Raw genomic sequence first — 25,369 nt, forward strand, 5'->3', positions numbered from 1 at the left:
TATTCTTCCAAAAACAGAACCAATGCTCCCCTCCCCCGCCACCTTCCCAGAGTCAAGAGGCCTGGGTTCTAGCCCCAGTGCCATCACTGGCCAGCTACACGACACAGCAAAAGATGACAAACCTTTTTTGTGCTCTGCTTTCTTCATCTAAAAAGGAAAACCGTACAACTCTCCCTTCTCCCTCTACAGAACTGATGTGACAATGATATGCTTGCGTACAGCAGTTCACCATTAACAAATCGCTCTCATTACGTCTTCTAACTTGATCCTCACAGTACCCTGTGATATAGGCAAGGAAAGCATTTTTATCCTCTTTGACGGATGAGGAAACTAAGGCTCCCGAGGGATTTGCCCAGGCTGCAAGGTTAATAGGCAGCAGAGCCGGGGCCCAAGCTTGACTTCTGTGCCCTGTACCACTCGGTCCCCTGCACGGTGAGAACCCATGTGACAGACACAGCATGCTGCTGGTGTTAGTCAAAGTAGTAGTTTTTCCCAGTGTAATTATGACCCACATATTTGCCAGTGGATTATCACTGGTTACTTTGGGTAGCCTCAGCATCTCCAATCCATCATTTCTTAAGTGGGTCATTTTGAACTAAGATGCAGGTGTGAAATCACCAGCTTCAGGGCTAAAACAGGGGAGGATACAGTCAACCAGGGAAGAGGATGAGCCTAGTGGTATTTCTGACGCCACCATCCATGGAGGGCGATTGCACTTTCTGCTGGGCACAGAAGGCTAAGGTTTTAGGCAAGTTCATCATTTCTAACAATCTCATTTTTGGGGTGAGAGAACTTGAGCCCGGAAAGGTTGCATGACATGCCTAAGACCCCATAGCTCCTTAAGCAGCTGAGCTGGCTCCAGACCCGGGTTTCCTAACTCTAAGGCCAATGCTCCTTCCATGCTGCCACGATTTCGCACTGTTCTCCATCTCACACCATCTGGGGCTTATCCCTACAACTGTGTCTACAGCTGACAGTCAGGAGGGTAAGAGCACTGGGGGTGATGTGCATGGTGGATCCTTTTCCATAAGAGATGTCCACCGAATGAGGGGCAGATCTTTTGGAGATCAGCATTTGGTTCAAATGCCGAGCCCAGGACACAACTTCGTCCCCAAGGGCCAGGACAACCTCACAAACGTGTGTGCTAGGCCTTAATTTGGGGAAGAGGAAATACTACTCACGACTTGTCTCGCCTGCCGAGCCGTCTTGGGGGGCTTGCCTGCCTCCTTCGGGGGGACAGTGATTTTCCCCGGCTTCTCACTTGGGTTGGAGAGTGGGCACTTGCAGGTTTCAGGATCTGGAGGAGATACAAGGAGTTACCAGGCTGGTTCCGAACAGACCCGCCCTCGTGCCTTCCTACAGCCCAGCATCTCAACCCCTGCCCGTTCCATGATCCCAGGGTTTAGAAGGCCCTGAGCTGGAGGCCTCCTCCTGACACACAGATGTGCTCCTCTCATGCTGCACTGACAAGAAGCAGAGGTACCACTTCCCAGAGGATGACAGCATTACACTGTGCCCCTTTCCCCACGGCAGAGAGAGGAGCAGGGCCCAATGTCTCAGCCTCCTGGGGCTGTTTGGTTGCTCAGAAAATTCCCCTCTCGCGAAGGCCAAGTCCCATCCACGTTGCCCCAGAGGCCAACTTGTTCCTTTTCTGACCCGCCCACCCCACACGCATGCGCAGAGTGGGTCCAGCTGATCCAGAATCTCCATTACAGGTGCTGCCGAGTGAAGTCCCCAGGTGCTAAACACAACCAAGCCTGAATTCGGCATAATCCCCTGCCCCTGCGGGTCTCAGCATACACACAGGCTTTCTCTCTCAGTGACTCCACGAGCTCTGGAGGAGCAGGGACAAACAGGCATCCTGTCACCTTGGAAGTGACATGGGAGAAGGAAGAAGGGCTTATGAGTGTAGTTTATATAAAGCCAGCAGAGCGCATGCTCCTTCGTTTGCTTTTGTGACTCCAGGTCAAAATTTTATGCCAAAGGGCTTTGCAACTTACAAAGCAAAGCAGAGATAAAACACGACTCTGAAATATATTATAACAGCAGGGTGACCCACTCATGCTGGCTTGCCTGAGACTTTCTTGGCTTTAAGTACTGAAAATCTCATGTCCTCAGAAACCCCTCAGCTTCAGGGAAACTGAGATGACTGGCCACTCCTACCATAAAGACAAAACAGAATAAAACAAAACTAGAGGCTTAGTATAAAATGACTAACATTTTAGATTGACTCATAGAAGGAACTGCAGGCCAAGACTCTGCTTCAGCTTCAACACCTGAATTGAGCTTAGCTCTAGTTTTTAAAGTAGTAAATGCAAAGAGACTTAAATTGTCCATGTCAAAAATTGAATGATTTTTTTTTTAACAGGGTGCCTACTAAGCAAGATAACCTCAAGAAAATTTTGACCATCTCAGAAACACAGGGCACGTGGCAATAGAGAAAGAGAGAGAGGGAGGGAGGGAGAGAGAGAGAGAGAGAGAGAATGAGGAAAGAACTCTCTTGCATTGCTCATTTGCCTCCCCTGCACCTACCTTCATTCTCATGTCCCTGGCATATTTCTCCAGCTCCTTCCTTATGTCAGCCCTCAACATCTTTGAGACATTGAGGACCAGCTGCTTCCACTCGATGGGCTGGAAGCTATGAGGCTCATGGGGGACATACAACCCAATCTTGACCTTCTTGACTGTGTGCAGGTATTTCTTGTAGGAGTCTTCAAAGTCAAAGATGAGGTCACTCAGAGTCCGAAAGGTCAATGGCTTGTCCATCAGCTCAGCCCTTCGGCTCATGCCCAGTGAGCCATAGCGGCCGTTGCAGTAAATCCCCAGCACAACATGGTGAAAGTAGTTTCCTGAGAAGTAGGTTTTAAAGCTGATGGGGAATCGCTCGATGGAAGGCTGTCCATTGGTCAAGTATCTTACAGAATCTGAGTCAAGGAAGAGAAAGGAGGCCTTGAAGATACCAGAACTTGGACTCCCAGGAAAGGAAAGTAGCCCATACGGTCAGTGGGTCCACCCCTCTGCCTCTGAGCAGGCCCAGACCTAACCTTTCCAGACCGATCCTCTTATAAAGGATTCACTGGATATGTTTGAGTACCAGCTACATGGTGCGTACCAAACCAAATTAATATGGGACAAAGAGGGAAGATCTGCCCACTTCTTTAGTAAATAAATAAATGTAAACAAAACCGTAACAACGTGCTTTATCCTCCCTCGGTGCTCTACAGGGGATGGTAAGCTATTAAAAGTTGGTTTCTGCCATTGGAATGACGTTCTCAGTTGTTAATTCTGGCTGGAGTATGTGGGACAGACCAGGAACTGAAGGTCTCTGCAATGGTGTAGGGAGAAATGACAACCAGAGCCAAGGCAAGGCAGTGGAGATGTAAAAGGCACAGACCAACTGACAGGATGGGAAGGGACAGAATGGTGTCAGAATGGGTCATATCTGCGCCTTGTCTGCTCCTCTCACTGGCCCCAGCATACCCATGCCAGTAGCCTTGGGTACCACAGAGAGCTGCCTGCAGCATCCGAACCTCAGGCTCCCTTCAGTCCCCAACCCAGCTGGTGTCACAGCTCAGCTCTCTCCACGTGTCTGCCCGTCTGGATTGAGCCACCCAGCCTCTTACCATTAACTCGGTTTGGGCCCAGCAACCCCACGTGGTGCAGCGTCAAGTAACTACGCCCACTGACTCCACACGCTGCAACGACGGACAAGAGGCACCACATCCTCAAGTCCACCTCAAAGTCTCTGGACAGCCCTGGCGTGGCCGTGGAGACTCAAAGACCCAACTCTTCTGGAGAGGGATACTGGAAATTCAAATACACTCTGCTGAAGACCGTTGGTGTCTCCGGACCTTTTCTAAGGGAGATGACAATCCAGGCTCTTAACATGGTGGCTTGTGCACGGTGAGTGCTCAGTAAGTGGGTACCATTCTCCGCTCTCTGAGAACTTGTCTTCACCATTTCTTGCCCCTGCTCCAATTTACCTTCCACACAGTGGCCAGAATGATCTATTGAAGCCAAAATTTGGTACATGTCCCTCTTCTGCTTAAGTTTTCAGTGTCTCTCATCTTCTCCAGGACTTGGTCCAAATCCCTCAGCAAAGTCCTGCCACGATTCAGCCCCTGCTCATCATTCCTTGTACCGTCTCATTTCCCCCGCACTCTGGGCTCACACACTGACCTACAGTTGACCCGTGACACTTTTTTTTTTTTTTTTGCCTGCAGTGCAGCTTGCAGGATCTTAGTTCCCCAACCAGGAATTGAACCCGCACCCTCAGCAGTGAAAGCGTGGAGTCCTAACCACTAGACCTCCAGGGAACTCCCGACCTGTGACATTTTTGAAGGATAGACCCTGAGACCATAAAGAACCCAAAGATCTGTGCCCATTGCCCTCAGCACATACTCCCCCAGAATATGAAGTCAAATATAACTGAAAATTTTAAATGACCTTTACATTACAAAGCCATGAGACCAAAGTGACCTATGAAACTTTCAAAAATAAGCTACTAAACCCACTGTACACGACCTCATGTCTCCATCGTAGTGTAACTTCTTTTATGGCTTCACTCACACATCAGTCTTATATTGTGGGGGATTTAAACCTGGCAGAGATCTTTGGGGTCTCCTAAGAATCATGAGTGATAAGGATGCTACTGGGGTTTCCCTGATGGTGCAGTGGTTAAGAATCCGCCTGCCAATGCAGGGGACACGGGTTCAAGCCCTGGTCCGGGAAGATCCCACATGCTGCAGAGCAACTAAACCCATGCGTCACAACTACTGAGCCTGTGTGTCACAACTGCTGAAGCCCGCGTGCCTAGAGCCCGTGCTCCGCAACAAGAGAAGCCACCACAATGAGAAGCCCGCGCACCGCAACGAAGAGTAGCCCCCGCTCGCCGCAACTAGAGAAAGCCCATGCACAGCAACAAAGACCCAACGCAGCCAAAAATAAATAAATTAATTTATTTTTAAAAAAAGGATGTTATTGGGCTTTCTCTCTTTACACAGGCTGCACCCTGACTGGAACAGCCTCACTTCCTGGGTGTGATACCTTCCCTGACCGTCCTCAGTGTGGGTTAAGTCTCCCACACCCCCTGCAAGAACTCCCACAGCACTTGGTGCTTATTCATCCTGCTTTGTGTGTGTATGCGCGCACACGTGTGTGCGTTTGTATCTTGTAATGGCAGGAATTGTGCTTTGCATCCTGGTGTCCCCAGGCATCGCACAGGCCTGGCACACAGAAGTACCTGGTTAGTGCTTGCTGAAAGGATGAATCTTAGATTGTGAGGATACATTTCCTTGCGCTTAAAAAGACTGTACTCGACAGAGAAAGACAAACACTGTATGATATCACTTACATGTAGAATCTAAAAAAATACAACAAACTAGTGAATATAACAAAAAAGAAGCAGACTCACAGATATAGAGAAGAAACTAGTGGTTACGAGTGGGGGGAAGGGGCAACATAGGGATGGGGGAGTGGGAGGTACAAACTGTTGGGTGTAAGATAGGCTCAAGGATATCCTGTACAACACGGGGAATATAGCCAATATTTTGTAATAACTGTAAATGGAAAGTAACCTTTAAAAATTATATTAAAATTTCTTTTAAGTAAAAATAAATTTTTTTAAAAAAGGTCTGCACTGGGTGTGGGGCTAATCCAGTACCCTTAAGAGAAAGAAGCCTTGTCCTCTACCCTCAATTAAATCACAGATGGCTCCTCTCTATAAAAATGGTTACCTGCTTTCTCTTCACTTTATCATGTGAGATAAACTGGCAGTAAGGGAGTGAAATCACAACCTTCTGAGTCCTCTTACATAAATTCTTACTTGCTTTCTGGGGCGAGTTCTCTGGGGCTGGAACAAGGGCATTCCTCAGTTAAGTCAGTGTAACAAACACTGGGTGAGTGTTTCCTGTGCCGGACAGACTGCTAGGTAGGGCTGCAGAGCCAAAGATGAAGACTCCCTGGAAGTCTGATAGGGAGACAGACTCAAAATGGACACAATACCATCAGTATGGAGGTTCCTCAAGCAAACTAAACATAGAATTTCCATATGACCCAGCAATTGTACTTCAGGTATATACCCAAGAGAACTGAAAGCAAAGACTCACACAGATACTCGCACACCAATGTTCACAGCAGCATTATTCACAATTGCCAAAAGGTGGAAATAACCAAAGGGCCCATCAAGGGATGAATGGATAAACAATGTGTGGTATATACATACAATGGAATATTATTCAGTCTTAAAAAGGAAGGAAATTCTGCAATATGCTACAACGTGAATAAACCTTGAGGATATTACGCTAAGTGAAATGAGCCAGTCACAAAAGGCCAAATACTGTTATGATTCAACTTTATGAGGTACCTGTAGTAGTTGAATTCATAGAAACAGAAAGTAGAATGGTGGTTGCCAGGGACTGGGGACCCCGTGTTTAATGGGCTTAGCATTTCAGTTGGGGAAGAGGAAGTTTAGAGATGAATGGTGGTGATGGTTGCACAACTGCGTGAATGTCCTCAATGCCACTCAATCGTACACTTAAAAATAGTTAAAATGGTAAATTTGTGTTATGAATATTTCACTACAATTTTGAGAAACCCCGCATTCGCGATATATGTCAAGTCATTATGCTGTACACCTTAAACTTACATGGTGCCCTAAGTCAATTTTATCTCAAACTGAAAAAAACCCACCCCAACGTGACAGGCATCCCTGCCATCTCAGGAAGAGCAGAGAAGAGGCCTCAGGACCAGAATGAGTCCCACGGGACAGGTGGAGTCAGCCAAGGGGAGAAGCGTGAGTGGGGAGGGGACTGGAGGGGCCTCCAGTCGATCCTGTGACAAGTCACCAATCACTCGGATTTGCTCCATCACTACAGCAATCAGTAAAGCCTTGGGACCTGGAACCTCTGTGAACACAGAGGAAGGGGACTAACGGGTACGGATGAGGGCTGGGAAGTAGCCTGAGCTTTTCTAGGGAAAAGGAAGCAGCAGTGCCCCAAGCTTGGGGAAGATCTGCCCAGTACCCAGCCTGCTGGGGCTATGCCTCCCCTGCCTCTAATTACACACCTGTTATTGAATAAACCATAGCACTTCAGCACCATGATTAAGCCCCACCAGGGCCAGTGAGGCCCCCTAAAGAGCTGCCATGATTCAGAAAATAATTGGGAACCAAAAGTCTCTCTCTCCAGCATGATCAAAAAAGCAAGATCAAAAGAAGTGGCCCTTCGCGAATGAATCCTGAACTCGGAGCTCATGTCAAACAAGAGAAAACAAGGACAAGCCCATGGACACAAGCTTCCAAGCAGCAGCCAAACCGACCTGTTTCAGAGTTGTCAACACACCGCTTGTCCCCTAGGACCTGTGGAAGGGCCCATGGGAGGCCGACCGATGACCCAAGTCCGTCCTTCACTGTGCCTGGGAGCAAAGCAGGCCACAGGGCTGCTGACACAGAGCAAAGACAAAGAGGCCGTAACTTTTAGAATTCAGCTGTGTTTCTTGTCTGTGCAAGAGTCACATTTCCCTGAGTTCAGCTGTATTTCTCCACCCTCCCTCCACTTTTCTGAAATGACACACCGGTTAGAACAAAGGAGAACCCAGAGGACGCTACCCTCTGATTCAGACAGGCCCAGAGGCTGGCCACAGGTCCATCCCCCCAACCCCAAAGGTTTTATAGGTAACTCCGGTAACCTAATTTCGACTTGGATTGATATAATTGCTCGGGGACAAGACAACTGTGTACGGGACTGCTGTGTGAAGCAAGATGACCTCCATCCAGGGGCCCTGCGACCTCTGTCAGCACAGGGTCTGAAGGCAGCTGGTGCCCGTGGTGATGGGCTCCCTCACCCATCACCAGCAAATCCCCGACAATTGTTCCCCCCATTAAACTTGCAGGAGGCTCTGCCCAACAGCTGTGCTGACTCCTGCCTCCAAAGGGTGGGGCCCGGAGCCATCTGCTGCTGCCCCCCCCGCCCCCATCCTGCCCTCCTGCTGGGTCCATCTCCTTGGTGGGGAACAGGGAGGAGGTATGATTGGAGGGCTGGGCAAAGGCCTCCACAAAGCTCAAGTTTCCATTTTTCAGACGTCAGCCTGGGCACCTGCGGACAGTCCTGTTTCAGATCCGGCCAGCCAGCGCTCTGCAGACTAGAGGGGCGGAAATTCCCCTCCCCACGAAGATGTCCAGGGGGCCTGGAGAACAGACCAGACCCAGCCTACTGTCCCCAGTCCGATTCTGAGTCACCAGTCCTCCCACTGACTTCTGTATCTGCTCTCTCTCCTGGTTTTCCTTCTACCTCTCTGGCCTCCAAGTCCTGTAAATTCTATCTCCTCGGGATCTCTTGAAACGGTCCCCTCAAATCCATTCCCATTGCCAAAACCATGGTTCAAGCATCACCATTGCCCTCATGTAGCAGCTCCTAACTGGCCTTGCAGATGCAGCCCCACCTTCTCCTGTTGCCCTGCAATTGGCCCCAAGAAGTACCTCTCTAAAGTGCACACCTCATCATGTCCTGTCTCCGCTCCAGAGATTTCGGCTGGGCTGCCCATTGCCTTTGGAAAAAGTTACCCTTCTCAGAATGGTAGTAAAGGACCTACCTGTCCTAACCTGGGATCACCTCTTGGGCTCATGTCTTACTGTGTTCCCTTGGCCGGTTCACCCCAGCCGTCTGCCCCAGGACTGGGAGTTTCTCTGCTTTTCTACCAGATCATATTCTACTGCCACCACCACTAATAAATCAGTGCCATCACAGTTATTCTGGACCATATTCCCCCTCAGGCTGAGGATCCAGGAGTCTGGTGGAAAACGGAGCAGGAAGTGTGGAGAGACCAGACCCTTGTTTCAGCTTTATGTCCCGTAGGGTCAGGACACTAAGCCATTGGTCTCCTCTGCAATCCACTCATAGAACTTTCCCTGGAGATGGCTTTGGATAATCCCATTTTCCTTGGAGTGTCTTTACTGTTGCAATGCCAGATTAATGCAAAAAATAATGATACACACTCTCTCGCTGGTCCCTTGAAGATAGAATTCTCCTCGTGACTAATGCGTCTGGCCTGGGAGCTGACCTTGATGCAGGCTTCAGCTCACAGGTTACACTGATGATGGTCCAAGCTCTGATTTGGTTCAACTCCAGATGGTGAAAGTTCAAGAGAAGCACCAGGAGGGCTTGACACTTTCCTCCAAGGAGACAACAGGCATCACCTCTGTGGATCTAGGATCCACAAACAGCCCCACAGTGAAGCCATCATCTATGGAGTAAATTTAAGCTTACATCACTTAAAGGATACATGCCCAGGATGACAGCTTCAAGGCATTTGATAGGCAAGGACTCCCGAGTCATTTCTTTCGCTGTTTCCATTAACCTGTAGGGTAGAGCACAGCAAAGGATCTCAGACTTATTTAATTACGCAGTCGGTCTGTGTGCCAATCCACCAGCATGCCCATCGCCACACTAGGCAGCATGCAGGAGTACAGAGAGAAAGGGCAGAACTTGCCTCACAGGAGGCTCGCAAAGCGCATCCGCACCTGGTGGAACTAAATTCCTAAATTCTCCACTCCTCTCTGCAAGACGTAGTTCCGGGAGATTAGTTTTTGTACTACCCAGCACCCTCCCACTAACCCAGGACACGGGTGTTACAATGCAGCAAGTGAAAAAGGCCACATAAAACAAATTTCACAGGTCTGCCCCGCCCCTGAGTTAGTCTCCACCACTGAGCTTAGCTCAGCCCCACCGCCAACCTGGCCCGGGGCACCCCTAGCCCCTTACAGACCAGAATATTTGAGCACTGGGATGAAGGAGAGAGAGTGGGAGAGAAAGATGGCGGCTCTCAGATAGGAGCATGGTCACCTGGCCCACAGATCATGCACCACTTACCCACTCAGCGGTCTCATTTTCCTAATTTCAAAGAACTGGGTCCCTGTATGATTGTATCTGTGTGAAGTATGTAAAGGGAAAGTGACAGAAAACTCCAAAGGTCCCAGTAATCCAGCAGAGGGATTTCTCAAAGGGATGAGGAAGTGGGGGCTTTCCAGAAGGTGGCCTGTAGCCAGAAGATCGCCCACAGTATCTTCCCTCCTCTCTGTCCTGCCCTAGAAATCTACTTTCTAACTTAGGCCCCAAAGCACCTTGGATCTATACAATAGCTATTTTCAATCTGCTCTGTATTTTGTTTAGTTGACTACGTCTTAATTCATCTACTAGACTACCAGCCCTTTGAGAGTTGGGACCATTTATCATCTTTTGTGTCACCCATAAAGCCTGGCACAAGCCCAACATATTCCATTTAGCAAGTATTATTAAATAAATGAGGAATAAGTGAATGGATGGGTGGATGGAAGGAAGGAAGGATGGAATTGATAGAAGAGTGGATGGATGGATGAATGGACAGATAGAAAGGAAGGTTGATGGATGGGTGAAAGGAAGGATGGAAGGGTTATGGATGGAAGGTGGATAGGTGGTAGTAGGGTTTCTCAAGAGCGCAGACTCTGCAGCAGAGCTTACTGTGGCGACAGCACTTTCATTTCATGCCTGGACTGATATTTGACATTGATTACTAGATCTGAGAAGATGACAGCATTATCCACAAACTGGGATTTAGCTGGTTGCCCACAAGGTCTCAGGGACTGGCAAGCCTGCACCAGCTCATTCTGAAGGAGACTGGAGATTCTCAGACACCGGGCTCTCTGAGACTGGATCTTGATTTTTTTCTGAGCCTGAAGAACAGTTGTTTTATATGTTTCTCTTTCCTGCCTCAAACAAAATCCTATAGAAAAAGTGCATATTGGGAAGGTGCTAATGAAGCATGAACCTGTAGCCCAGGCAGGAAGTATGAGGTTCGACGTGTGCCCCTACAGTGGTATGAGCAGCTGCAGAAAGTTGCAATGATCACCTCAAGGCACTGCACACCCTCCCAACAAGGGTTGGGATTCCTCTCCGGGCAAAGATGTGCTTGGCCGCTAAGACACAAACATATGTAACGATCACCTGGAGAGTTTGTTATAAGCAGATTCTGGGCTCCATCCTTAGAGATTCTGATTTCAGGCCATGGTCTTAGCCCCTGATGTCAGAGTCGCCCCACCTGGCGCTGTCGAATTGGAAGTTCTAGGGTGAGGGCCAGGAGATGATTTTAACAAGCTCACCGTTTGGAAATTACCAGCATGAGCCATAAGAATAACCAATAACAATACAGGCTTGCCCAGCTTTTTAAAAATACAATATACAAAACCCTAGAGATACGAGAGAAAAATGAAGGGCTACGTAGCCTCATTGTGAAATGATTTTCCACTTTACCAAAGATTTCATTCAAATAGTGAGATTCCTTGTATATTTAAAGTAGCATGCAATTGGCAAAAGTTCTATTTATATGCCCAATTTTCCCCCTGTTCATACGTCTAGTTTATACATCTAGTGCATGGAGTGAGACAAACCTCTAATAAAATAATAAAAAACTACCCGACCATTCTTTCTCCGTTCCTTACAGTTATGGGCCTGGGGAGGAGAGCCTCCTGTAAACGCTGCCTGGAGAGAGAGACTTCACCCTCTGCTCCCTACACAGCAGAGCTCGGGGGTGGGGACTTCTCTTTCCAGAACCCAGTGCAAGGTCAGCACTCCTGCTGGCCAACGCTGTGAGGCTGTCAGAAGGGAAGGCAGGATTTGTCCTTTCCCGTCCCCAGCTGAGGACATCTGTGGTCAGGGCTGGCCCCAATCGGTCCCCATACCCTAGCATCAGTCACTGCATCCAGGACAAAGCAGTAGGAAGGCCCAAGGAATTAAATAAAAGGCTGGTCAGGAGGTAGAACAAAGAGGTTACTCCAATGGCCAGATGACCTGGAGCCTGATCCCAGCAGCATGGTGGTGCTTTCCCTTCTCCAGCCCTCTCTGCAGTCAGTGAACCAGCTCAGTGACCATCACAATGGGTCAGTGAAGGGAAAAATGAAAAAGCAGATCCTTCAGGACTGAGAATGGGCTGCAGCCTTTACGGGAGAATGAGCCAATGATATGTAAAGCACATGCAAATTTGCCCCATCAGTGCATTCCCAGCGGCCAGGCTTGTCCTCTTTAATCTCCAACCAGATGATCCTTGTGAAGACCATGTCCTAAATAGAAGGGGGGAGCCATGCTAATTTCTGTCACCTTCTGAAACGTTCTGTGAGGAGTCGATCACATCCAGGAAGGCTCAGCTTTTGGGGTCCAGGTCGACTCCGGCAGGAGTTTATGCTTCTGGGCCACATGGAACTCCCCACGTGGGGTCCCAGTTCAGCGATCAGCACCGACATCAGCCTTCCGTGGGCTAGAACTGTCCGCCTGACCCCTGGAGGCTGGTGTTATCTTCTCTAATATCGCTTCAGGATTCTATGAGGAAGATGCCATGCAGGGGAGTTCACAGTCCGTGAAGTGGGAACTGAGAGGCTAATCAAGTAATCTGCCCACCCAAACGAGAGGCAGTTCTCATCTGGTAGGACCCTTACCTTCAGGGAAAACACAAAAGTCCACAGGAAAGCTTCTTGCCTATAGCACAGAAAGGGGAGGCCTCTTCCCAGGCATGTGGGACATGTGTGCAGCGCCCCGTGAAATCCTTTCTGCTAAGTTCTATGCCTTTAGGGAGGAAGGACAGAGGTCAGCAGACCTCCTGAACAATGTGCTGGGGGCTAGGATGGCAGCAGCTGCCTCGGCAGGGGGTCCGATGCTGGCTTAGCTGAGATGCTCACTGACTCGCTTGGGCAAACGGCCTGTCCCACTCACATACACCTCCTCTGTTGGCCCGGCTCCCGTCTGACACCCATCCCTGATAAACCACCAGCCGTGGCGAGGGGACCATCTGACCCTGCCCCTTGGTTCTTACAACGTAGCTCATATGGGCACTCAGAACAGATGTAATCCTGACTGCGAACACTGGAGAAGAAAAGGGGCCACAGGCTGGCTGGTCTGCACCCAGCCTGGACCCACAGGACTTCTCAGCTCTTCTTCAAACTCGCATGAGGGGAGAGGGCCCCCAGACCAGGGCCCCATTCACTCATGCAGAATGGACCAAGGGCACCAGGCGCCAAAGGCAACGCCAGGTGGGCCTCTTGTAGATGATGAGCGGTCAGGATCAGGCCAAAAAGTGAAAGAAAAGGAACAGAAGACTAGGAGGGGGGCTTCCCTGGCGTTCCAGTGGTTGAGAATCCGCCTTCCAGCGCAGGGGACTCGGGTTCGAGCCCTGGTCTGGGAACTAAGATCCCACATGCCGCGGAGCAACTAAGCCTGCGCGCCGCAACTACTGAGCCCATGCGCCCTGGAGCCCGTGCACCACAACTAGAGAGGGAAAACCTGCACGCCACAACAAAGAGCACATGCTGCAACGAAAGATCCCGCACGCCTCAACGAAGACCCCGTGTGCCGCAACTAAGACCCGACGCAGCCATAAATAAATAAACAGATATACTAAAAAAAAAAAAAAAAAAAAAAAAGACTAGGAAGGAAGAGGAAGAAAGAAAGCTGGTACAGGAGGAGAGATGGAGGGAGCCAAGGATAACCAAGGAGGAGGAGGTGGAGAAAGAGGAGTAGATGGAAGGAAGAGGGGCGTGTGCTGCCCACCGCCGCTTCGCTGCCCTTTGCCGTCCCGGCCCACACCCTGCTTAAACGGAGAGGGTCTGATCACTGCGATGACGTCCTCCAGTGTCACTTCTTCTAGACTGTCACATCGAGGCATCCCTCCGTGCCCGGCCTCGCCAACCTCAGACAGCATTTGCTGACCAGGTGGGGACAGAGCCGCCACCAGGCGTGCGATCATCACGCCTGTCCCCGGGCTGGGTCTGCTCAGACCCTGGTCGGAAGGATACTGTAGTGTCTTCATGTAGTTCTGGATTGCCTGGAGCCAGTCTGGGATCGTCATCGACAGCCTGTAGTTGGGAACCTGGGGTACTGAAGGCTGCAGGGAAGTAGAGAGAGATCATTTTATCAAGGAGATGCAGAGCTACTCCTGAGGGCAGACGGCCACGCTGGCCTGGGCACCCGTTCAACTGGTGCCTCCTGGACAAGGTCTCCCAAGACCGGCCAGTCCTCTCTCTGCGTTCCCTTGGTACACACTCCGCCCTGGGTCGCAGCGGCTCTCTATGGCCCTTTGTGTATTGCGGTGTGAACACCGCCTGCCTCCCCATGAGAGCCTCAGCCCTTCTTGAGGCCAAGGACCATGTCCTATAGTGTCCCCCCCTCCCCAGGCCTGGTCCAGGAGGGTTCAGAGGTGCTCCATTAACCCTCACACTTCTACTGCACGACTACACTTTTGCTGCGTGTCTGGTGTCACCATTGTATGTGCCCACTCCAGGGCACCACTGAACACAAGATGTATGGCGCCCCGAAGGAATGCAACATGGTGCCACACATGCCATTTCTCTTCACCACCACCCCCTGCAATGCCCATCACATCCATTCCCTGAGTCCAGCCCCAAGTGCATTAGGAAAGATTCCCTTCTTGCCTTGAATCTTCCCAGGTAAGTGCAGCTCCTCTCACTCGTGAGCCATCTTACCCTCTGACCCCATCCGGCTGCCCAGTCTGCCTGGGCATCTCCTAGTCTGCCTCTTGGTCAACATTCACCAGCGGAGGGTATGACGTCCTAACCCCCGCTGGGAAGGGAAGGGAGCAACGGCGGGCCAGGACTGAAAAGGGGGACGTAAGTCCCTCTTCTCGGGAATTTAGAGCTGAGACACCACCCAGCTCTGAGCAACCCTGCCGACCAGGCCAAGAGCGAGAACAAGCAGGGGCTTCCAATCCAGTCACTCCTGGGAAGCAAGGCGGCAGTTTCTGCTTTATTTCTTCTCTATGTTACCCAGTCCCTTAACCTCAGCCTCTCCGATGGGTGGAGGGAGGGGCGCTGGTGACAGAGACACTCAGCCCATGTGGGTCTGTAGCTCCAGCAGGAAGGAGAGGAGGACTAAGCCGCTTAGGGAGGGGCACAAGGGGCCACAGGACAGATTAGTTCCACCCTCTAAGAAAACAGGGAAAGGAAGGCCCTGGGGATTTAGTACTTAGCTGATGGAAGGTGAAGCCACTGGTGAACAGACTTAGGGACAGCACGGGGCAGTCTGGCTGGGCACCAGCGCCAGACGCTGCCCACGGACGGTCCCCAGTTCTGTCCCCAGCTCTGCAAGCTCAGGCCCCACAGCCAAGCTGGAGGGCGAGGGGGTCCCCCGGGCCTGAAGCAGGAGGCTCTTCATACTTCTGCATCTTCCACTGCTTTTACTTAAAATAGAAGGGAACTAGTCACACATCCGATTTCACAGCCAAGGTGCAGAGCGTGTGTGTGTGTGTGCATGACTGCATGTGTGAAAGACAGAGAGAGAATGTGAGACTGTGTGCACACACTCACAGCTGTTCTGCAAACATTTTGTTTACAACATATCAACTCAAATCACATTCCTGTCTTGGAGAGTCATTTTTGGGAGCAAAACGTTCCCATCTGAACATCTGCTTATAGGGCCATTCCCACAACACCCCCGCCCAGCCCAGAGTCAAAATACGATGCGCGTCCTGGTGTTTCCGACCTAGCAAACGTGAGGACGCTTGTCCCTGCTTTTGGCAGTAACATCCACTGATCTACCCACACCTGGAATTCTGCATAAGAATGTGACAGAGCTTTCACAGAGAAGTGAGGAAGCAGGGGAGACGAGAACAACCATTTCTTTCCACCTCCAGTGGTCCAAGCTCTAGGCCAGGTACAAGAGGGAGGTGGCAAACGACAGAGTTTATGAAGGCAGGAGCATACCTCTACCCAGGCAAGCATGGGACAACGCCCCGGAGAATCACCAGCCACCCGAGGGATCCCCAGAGGGATGTCCCTTGGCCAAAGCCCTGAGGAAGCCGGAGTGACCTGGCTCTGAGTCGGCTTTGGGGGCCAACCACCAAGTTATTTCAACTCCCCCAAGCCCAGCGGAGCCCACAAGAGCCAGATGATGGGGGGAGTCAGGCAGCAGCCGGTCCTCAGAATAGCAGCCCAGTGGCGCCCAAGGGCTTTTAAAAACAGCTGTCTTGTTACCTCAGCCCCAGCTAAGAGTGAGTGCAGGAGCTGCAGTCACGTTCCCCAGACCCCAGCTGGGGAGCCGGGCTGTGGTGGGAGAGAAGCCGAGACTGCTGAGGGGATGATGTCATCTGGCTACAGCCCACCCTGCCGTCTGGGACAGCTGGAGGGGGCTCAGGCTGGGGCTCAGGCTGGGGCTCAGGCTGGGGCAGCTCCCAAGCACCACTTCGGGCTGCCAAGGCCCCACAGGATGATGGACTATAAACCAGGCAGGCTCCTTGGGGTGTAATCATGAGTCCTTGCTTTGTCACCTACTCCTGTGGACCCTGGGCAAGCTGCACGGCCTCTCTAAGCCTCCGGTTCCTTCCTGATAAAATAGGAGAGGATATCACCTACTTCAAACCTTCTGAGCTGGTTGTGAGGATTATATGACCTAATGTATAAAGCAGACAACTTGGGGCTTGGCACTCGGTGTTTTAAGTGTTAGCTGTGTTATCATTATTCATCAACAGTGTGCTTTCAGAGGTCTAGCTAGGGGAGCCTGAATGGTCTCCACTTTTCAGTAACTGGAAAACAGAATCAGCAGGGCCTGAGCCCCCAGACACTCAACTCAGGAGCGTCACCAAGATGCCTTCTCACATCTGCCTGAGTGGGGGAAGCACCCACTTCCCCTGTGGACACGTGGTGACCATGAGTTAATATCCTTAATTCATGAAGAGTTCATACAAAGTGATAAGAAAACTCTCTAGACCTCAATGAAAAGAAAGTGGCCCCAGAAGGTGGAAGCAACCCAAGTGTCCATCAACAGATAAATGGATAAACAAAATGTAGCATATATGCAATGGGATATTATTCAGCCTTAAAAAGGAGGGACATTCTGACACATGCTATACATGCCAGAACGTTGAAGACCTTATGCTAAGTGAAATAATCCAGTCACAAAAGGACAAAATATTGGACGATTTCTCTTATGTGAGATTCCTATAGTAGTCAAATTCATAGAGACAGAAAGTAAAAGGGTGGTTGCCAGGGGCTGAGGGGAGGGAGAAATGGGAACTGAGTGTTTAATGGGCACAAAGTTTTAGTCAGGGAAGAAGAAAAATTTCTGGAGACGGAAGGTGGTGATGGTTGCACAACAATGTGAATATCTTTAATTCACAGAACTGTACACTTCAAATGGTTAAAATGGTAAATTATACGTTAGCACAATTTTTAAAATGGCCATGAAAAGACAATTCACAAAAGAAGAAATGCAAATAGTGAATAAATATTTTTTAAAAACGTTCCAGCACACTAACAATTTAAGAACTGCAAATTAAAGCCACTGTAAAATGTCATTTTTTGCCTCTCCAATTAGCAGAGATATTCTGAAATGTGGATACTCAGTGCTGGTGAGGATGCTCTCATACGGCATGATGGGAAAATTAATTGGTACAAACTTTTATGAAAAGACCAGGGCACACTCCTTTTTTTTCTTCTCCTCCCTGACTGGGGTCCTGAGAGTCTCTCCTGTTATTTTCCTGCCCCCTTTCAGCTGAGACTCCAACCTAGAATTCCCCTGGCCCTGTCCCTCTAGATTCCCTCCTGCCGCCTGCATCCAGCCATCTCAAGCCACAGCCCAGCTGATGAAGGCAGAATCTAGAGGGCACAGATCAAAACCACCCTCTCCACACAGGCACTGTGCCTACAGTTAGGGGGTGGGGTCCCTGAGGGTAGGGAATAGGGGGAAGGAGGGGAGTGGACAGGAATATGGTTGTTCAAGAAGAAAAATGAAACAAACCACAGGCAAGCTTTTGTGGACAGGCTCTCTTTCACTCCATTCTTGCCAAATGCAATGCCCTGTCAGAAGAATGCAAGAAGGGATGTGGAAGGACACGAGTGTGTATCATCACCATGCATCACCATGTGGAAAGAAGGGAGAAGCCAGGAAAGGAGCCAGGGAGGCATCGAGAGCCCCAGGCACCAAGAGTCTTTAACAAGAAAGTACAAGGAGAAAGTGAAGCCTTTTGCCGTCCCTGCTCTGAATATGCATTATATACACTGTGCAGGTGCCAGGCAGAAGAATTTTCTCTGGCAACCTTGGGCGGCGGTGGGGGGGGGAGCATGGAACATCACTCTTGGGCCAAGGATGGGCCCCAGGCCCCTGCATCAGGAGCAGCCAGGAATCAGTTGATGGTGACCTGGTCCAGCGGTCACAACCTTGGGCTGAGCAGGAAGGTAGGACGGATGGATGGTTTTGAACGCAGGACAGGGGAGAAAGTGCATTGCCTGTGTGAGCCAGCAGGGGGCAGGAGAGGAGCCCTGACCACAGCAAAGTCTGGCCCCAAAGCCCTCACACTTCTTCACTGACGCAAAGCTGAGTCCTCTAAATGTGAATTATTTCCCAATTTGGGATCAGCGTGAGAATGAGGCACAAAAACGTGGTGTCTGCAAGAAACGGCTTGGTGTTTCCTGCTGAATCCATCTGGCTGTCTGCCCCAGGACAGTCGGGCTCCAGCCAGTCGAGAAGCAGGAGGTGTTGTTTCCTAGTCGGCCCAGCTGTTTTTTCTGGGCCAGCCATCCTCCCTGCCCCTCCCTTCCCAACCTCTACTATCCTCCAATTGACCCGTGCTGCTTTCTTGCACTATCCCTGAAAAACCCTGGCTTTCACCTAGTCAATTGTTAACTTCAGACCCAGTCACCACCAGGGGAGAGGCCTGCAGTCACAAATTTAGGATTGCAGAGCAGGTGACACCTGTCCCCCTTTCCCCAGTGGGGGCACCTGGATCTTTGGGCAGAAATTACCACGGCTGCTAACAAAATGTCCTGTGGCCAAAGAAAGTGTCATTCAGTCCTCCTCTCACGCCTTTGACACCTTCCCCTGGCCACTTCTTTTGCTTCTCAGTCCACAATTCAATTGCCAAAAAAAGGTTCACCTCCCTGAAACTCTCCAACCCTTCCACCACCACTCCACCACCACCCCCCTTCTGTACAAATTCCTCAGCAAGACACTGATCTGATTAAAGGAGAAAAGGACTTGGCCCCAGAGGAAAAAGTCTGCTGAGCTGAGTGCAGGAACAGCCCTCAAATCAGAGAGGAGTGGCTCCTGGAAACAGGAACTTTCAAAGCTGTTCCCATCCCAGGGCCTGCACAGGGGTCAGGGTTTGGGGAATGCCAGGACCAGGGAGAGACGGGATGCTGTGATGGGCATTGAGGATGGAGAACCAAGCATTATGATGCAGTGTAAGAGAGAGAAATGTGAAGCTCTTTATTTAGGTTCAAAAAGCCGATGCCCATGTTCAGCCTGGGGTTGCCCTGGCTTGGCAGTTCTCATGAGACCTTCCGGTTACTACGAAAGTACAATATGATATGGCCACTATATTCAAAAAAAAGAAAGAAAGAAAGCTCATTTTTTAAGAACGCAGAATTCAGCCACAATAACGGAAGTATCAAGTACAGGTCTCAGGAAGTAGTAATTTATGTTCTAAGCTGCTCAGACAACATTTAGAATATTGTGTTTCTTACTGTGCTCATGTTTTCGGGGACTGACTGATGACAAACTAGCAATTGTCTTAGAAAGAGGAGGAGGAAAGTGAGCTGATCTGAGAACTATGGCACATAAGAAAAGGTGAAAGGAACTACCTGTGGACAAAGACGATTAAAGGAAGATGCAGAATAATCCAGTGCACCTCTAGTGTCACACAGATGACTAGAAACCTGAAGACTAATGGGTCATAACACCATGGGATTTGAGAGTTGGAAAGAACTTTACATGAAATCTGATCTACTCACATTTTATAGGCCAGAAAACTAAGGCCGGAGATTTTAAGTGAGTAACCTAGGCCACAAAGCTAGAGGTAGCACAACCAGATCCAGAATTCAATCCCTTGATTTTTTCGCTCCAAGTCCTTTCCTTACTCCAAGAGAACCATCTCGTAACATTCGAGGGAGCTATGAGTAGCACAGGAACTCGACGTGTGCCGCCCTTTGGTTCTTGAGCACAAGAATCAGTGGTGACATGTGACCGAGAAGGGGAGGAGGAGGAGCTCTGTTCAGTGTCAGAGAAGAGTTTCCCAGTGACCAAATCTGGCCAGGCCTGGGAGCTACCCTGTGACGCGACAAGCCCCCCATTCCCAGGAGGCCTTCAGAAAGAGGAAGGGATTCTGCTGAAAGGTACAGGATTGGTCTCTACCAACACTGACATTGTCTGATTCCCACAGAGAAAGGGGGTCCCCACCCACAATGTTGGGAGAAAGATGAAGCCACAATCAGAAGACACAATCAGGTGCTAAGGGTGCTAAATGAGAAAGGCTCACTTAAGGGAGGACAGACTCCGAAGTCAGAACTGCACTCCAGTATCAGGGTTGTTCTCAGGCTCTGAGTCCTCAAGGAGGACTCAGCAAGGGTAATTATAGCTGACACAAAAGCAGGCAAGATTCTCGCTGGGCATAATGAAGATCTCATTGACCAGCAGGGTAATAAAACACCATAACCAACTACAGCAGGCAGCTTACAGGCTCTGTTACTTTTCCCAAGGGCACACGCAGCTTTCTGGCCTGCAGGCTCAGATGCTCAGGTCACCAGATGTTCCAGGTTGGGGGCTCGACCAGATGGCCTTCCAGGTCTCAGGTCTGGCATTCCTAGACCTGTCCAGGAATCTTCTTGGCCATACCAGTGTCCCCAGGATGGATGGGAAACCATCTGCCATGCTACAACCCCCAGGCTCTGCAGCATTTCTCCTCCAGTTTGCATTTTTGTGCTTCATACAGCGACCACTGCACATCTTCCTCCATCTTACTAACATTATCTTTGGCCACCAAACCCAATTGGCTCACTGGCTTCTCTCCAAGGTAGAAAGAGTTTCACTCCTGAGCCTCTTTCTCTATCCAGTGAGATTCATTCATCATGTGTACTGGAAAGTCCCTTTTAAGCCATAGTTAAAACTCTTTTTTCTCAGAGCCCAGATAAGCTGGGAAAAGAGAGAGCTGACTGCTTTGCAAGTTTCAGAGCTGAAAGTCACTGTCATAAAAAAAAAAAAAAAATTTGGCAAAAAGTCTAGGAATGATTCACGCTGAGAAGTCTGACTGGTTGATTGTAAAATCATTCATAGCCTAATAAATCATTTACCAGGAGGGGACAGAGGAGGACCAAGAAACTCCAAAGAGGATAAGCGGGGTGGGATCCCCAGGGGGCCTATGCATTCTTGGCATCACTGGTGCTACTTGGTGGCTATAGTCTTCGTTGAAGCAGGATGTACACGGAGCTGAGTAAATGATAGAGTTTGGCTCCAGATTCAAAGAAACCTTGGCACAAGCCGACCACACAGTCCCAGGACAACAAGCCCCCTTTCTCTCCCTCCCCCATTCCTAAGACGTCCAAGGCAAACATCTCAATTAAGCAAAGGGGTGGAGGCTGTTGGGAAAAATGAGGAGGGGAAGGGAGTTTGCAGCAGGACCAGGAAAATGGAAATTGCTACGTACAGGCAAAATGGTCCCATCACTGCCCACACCACCCCCTTCCTTCGGAGCCACTAACCTTTGCTAAGAAGGTGGCGTTCCTGATGGCGCCCACCATTTCTCCCCCTTTGGGGTGCACTTTGGCCACGTGCATCCACATGCGCTCCCAGGTGTGGCTGTCGATGGGGAAGCCGCTCTTGTTAACGTGAAACAGCACCCCGCCGTCTTTGTCCTCCTCCTCCGAGCCTCCGCTAGTAGCGAGGCTCACGGGCCGCGCGTGGCTGCTCCGGGACCGGGTGCCTTTGGCGCCTTTGGGGTGGGGGCAGCGGTGAGTGTCGGCCGCCGAGCCGGTCATGGTGGGGCAGGGGCGGGGAGGGCGGCAGGGGGCGTGTGAGCGCGGGCGCGGCGCGGGGATCAGCGCCCCGCGGAGGCGGCCTTCTCCATGCTTCTGGCTGCAGCAGGACGCGCGAAGGGGGAGCGGCGGCTGGAACTCCGCTTACGGGCCGTGCCTGAAATCAGTGAGACCCAGCACATACCAAGGGTAAGTGGACACCCGGAGGAACCAAGGAGGGGGCTGTGGCCAAGACGTGGGGGGGGGGGGGCTTCGAAGTGTCCCCACTTCCCTATCCGCTCCCCCCGCGCGCGGACAGGACGCCCACCCACCCACCAGGGAATTGCACACGAGCTTCCAGCCCTGCAATTACCTAGAAAGGCGACTTGAATTTTGCCACAAAGCTTCACACCCACCTAAACCGCGGGAGGGAAAGACAAGGAGCGTGAAGGCTGCGGAGTGGACGGGGTAGGGAGAAGAAAGACAGCTCGTGCAGCGGGATGGAACAGGAGGTCCCCGCAAGGCTCCACACGTCCCTTGGTCGCCAGATGTGGCCGAGCGCCGAGCCGAGCCAGAACGTGCCGGCACGTGAGCGCCCGGGGCTGCCGCGAGAGCCCAGCGACATCCTCGGCTTGCAAAAGCGGCCGCGTTTCTTACAAGAAGCCCTCCCGAGGCTGGGCGGACGAGGGGCGGCCCCGGCCCCCAGGCTCCTGTGGCAGTGGCTCCACCCGCCCCCTTCCCTGAGTTTCAGTGCCAGGCACCCCGGGGAAATGGCTGCAGGCGGGGCGCGGGAAGGGCGCACCGCAGCTCCCGTACCCTACCTCTGGACGGTCGGCCTCATGGCTGCACGGCTTCTCCGGGCGGCGGGGGTGGCGGGAGCTGCTGGGGCTGCTGTGGCCGTCGCCTCATTCCATGTCCCATCCTCTAATGTTATTCTGTGACATATAACCGAGTCACCCGGGCAGCCGCCGATGTTCCGACTGCGTCCATTGGCCACCGCAACAAAGAGGGGCGGGTCCCGGGCGCGGGACTCTACAACCCGGAGCTCCGCGACGCTCTGATTGGCTCCCGGGGTTCCCGGGCGGGAGGGGTGAGGAGTAGGGGAAGCTGGGCCGCCGCGCGAAATCCGATCGCTGTCGTGTCCTGCGAGCGCCGCGGGGCTGGAGCGTTTATCCCTGGGACTTAAGACAGAGTTTCCCCAGGGGTCGTGGCACTGCGGGGGAAGCAACTATGGGAAGCAGAGGAGAATTAGAGCCACCCAAGAAGTGGCCCTGAGGTAGAGGAGGGCTTGTCATAGGACAGCATTCCCTGAAGAAAGCTGGGCACACAGTCACCTGCCGCTACCGGGCAGTGATGGATGGTTCAGGCAGGCATGTAAACATGACGGCACCATATTAAATCTTTTTTTTTTTTAATCCTACATTACAAATTCCCCAAAACTAACAAGGGGACACAGCCATATACCCTCTGACATTAGTGATGATTAATAAAGTCCCTTTAAAGCCAAGCTGATATGCGACACTAAAACCGGGGACGTCAGCCAGGTCCCCACTGCTCTGTCACAGCTACTGAGTTGGGAGAGGGTGGAGAGATGCTTCAGAGCCACGGTGAAGTGGAGACCCTCCCACACTCTCCAGGGAAACACCTTTTCCTTAAAGGCATCTTCTTCTTCTTCTTTTTTTTATTTCTTAAAAGAAGAGCAAGGTGAGGAGGAGCCCCAGACTACTGACCTGAGGTCTGGCCCTAAGTCCAGGTTTATCACTTGGCAAAGCTGTGTGATCCAGGACAAGCCATTTGCCTGTTCTGGGCCTTAGCCTCTTTATGAAAAGAGGAGAGCAGACCCTTCACTCTCCAAGGCCTGTTCTGGCTCTAAGATTCTGTGATCCTCTGACTTCCTCTTTTATGGACACTTGGGAACCTGGCCATAATATGCTTTCCCTTTAAACTCCAGGCCAGCCTGCCAGCTTTGAGGGGAGTGAAGCAGCTGTGACAGCAATGCTAAGTTAACCTCGAATTAAGAATGCAGTCATCAAAGACCACTGATGACAGATCTCTATCTGGATGCTTAACCCTGGAACTTCTCTTTCAGAGGAGGGCGTGGTGAGGGGCGGGTGCTGGAGGGTAGCTGAGAGCCAGGTGTTGGGTGAGGAGACCTGGATTCTGGACCAGTCCTGCACAGCTGCAGACAGAGCCCATGCCCAGGACTTTATAGATTCCATAAGGAGACAAACTTAGGTCTGGATAGACAGAGGAAATGGACCTAATAATAATATTCAGGAAATTATCTGAATAATTCAAGTGGAACAAGCACACTTGAAGAAAAAATTAGGGAATTGAAAGAGAATTATCCTCTCAATATATAATTGCCTCAGTTTTCATTTCCTGATTAGGAGAAAACATGCCTCAGAGAGTGAGCTGTTTTCTCATCTCGAACATTCTTCCTCCCTTCTTTTCTCACTCATCTCTCAAATCTGTCCCCTTCTCCTCGCTTCCCCAGGGGTTTCAAGTCCCAGGAGACTAGGATTTCAGGATGCAGATCTCTATGCAGAGGATGAGAATATGGCCTAACCACCCCTCAGGAGAAAACTGAGCTCTCAAAGCTCAAGTGATCAGACCAGTTGGTGAACATCGAAGAATGTTTGGCATGTGCCACTGTCCTTGGCATCGATTCCCAGTGTCCCGACTCAGGCCAAATCCAAACAACTACAATGTCCCTGTCAAACCAGGGCCTGGTTCCTGCTTTACCTGAATCAAAATCCTAGGGACCGGAGAGGATTATCGGTTCATCTTCCCGCCCCAGGCACCTCAGGACTCCCTGACAGTTGAGGGAAACGCTTTTGTTTTTCATCTCCAGTATCCAACTATCTGTTCTCTTTTCCCCAGGAGATGGGGTGCAGTGGGGAGGCAAGTGAAATGGTCTATGAAGAGAGCTGTGAGATTTGGCTAATTTTCCAAAGAGGTGGTAAGAAGGCTTCTGAAGTGAGCTGCAGTGTCCCATTGAAAGGACTGGAAAGCAGAAGGGCCCTTTTGTTCAGAATTCTTTTGCATTTGAGAATTGTGCTGATTGTGTGGGCCAGCCAACTCTGTTCTTCATTTCTTTGTGTATTTTGTGTTATGTGACACTCAAGTGAACACAGGCCAGACAGATTATGGGTTTTGGGGTTTTGCTGTTGTTGTTTTCTGCTTGTTTTTAATTTTTTTAATTGAACTATAGTTGATTTACAATGTTGTGTTAGTTTCAGGTGTACAGCAAAGTGATTCAGTTATATATATATACATATATATTCTTTTATGTATACAAATATATATGTATATTCTTTTTCAGATTCTTTTCCCTTATAGATCGTTACAAAATATTGAGTATAGGTCCTTGTTGGTTACCTATTTTATATATAGTGGTGTATATATGTTAATCCCAAACTCCTAATTTATCCCCCCACCCTTTCCCTTTGGTAACCATAGCTCAAATGGTTAGTAAGAATGACATAGCACACAGTGGGGCAGGGCCTACTTGCAACTTGAACAGGGACACGTGATGACTAGCTGCCCAACCTCTGAGGGCATGGTCACGTCCATTCAATGGCATAACAACTGGTATAGCAGAGACATGTAGTG

General features: G+C 50.5%; 1 protein-coding gene across 2 annotated transcripts in view; it reads right to left on the reverse strand.

The window, feature by feature from the left end:
• The window catches only part of VASH2 (vasohibin 2), a 36,480-nt gene extending 13,775 nt beyond the window's left edge, over positions 1-22,705 (reverse strand). The window contains exons 1-8 of one of the 2 annotated variants that reach the window (XM_068541446.1): positions 22,576-22,705; positions 22,128-22,170; positions 21,503-21,932; positions 13,814-13,902; positions 9,867-9,923; positions 9,280-9,354; positions 2,533-2,914; positions 1,182-1,297 (exon numbers count right to left, since the gene is read on the reverse strand). In XM_068541446.1, coding sequence (XP_068397547.1) covers positions 1,182-1,297; positions 2,533-2,914; positions 9,280-9,354; positions 9,867-9,923; positions 13,814-13,902; positions 21,503-21,778 — 995 coding nt within the window. In that variant the 5' untranslated portion in view covers positions 21,779-21,932; positions 22,128-22,170; positions 22,576-22,705. The remainder of the gene's footprint in view (positions 1-1,181; positions 1,298-2,532; positions 2,915-9,279; positions 9,355-9,866; positions 9,924-13,813; positions 13,903-21,502; positions 21,933-22,127; positions 22,171-22,575) is intronic. The other variant, XM_068541448.1, reaches the window with a different exon arrangement.
• Positions 22,706-25,369: the final 2,664 nt, after the last annotated feature.

The sequence above is a fragment of the Eschrichtius robustus genome, chromosome 3 (assembly GCF_028021215.1).
Source record: "Eschrichtius robustus isolate mEscRob2 chromosome 3, mEscRob2.pri, whole genome shotgun sequence".
In the NCBI taxonomy this organism is placed as follows: Eukaryota; Metazoa; Chordata; class Mammalia; order Artiodactyla; family Eschrichtiidae; genus Eschrichtius; species Eschrichtius robustus.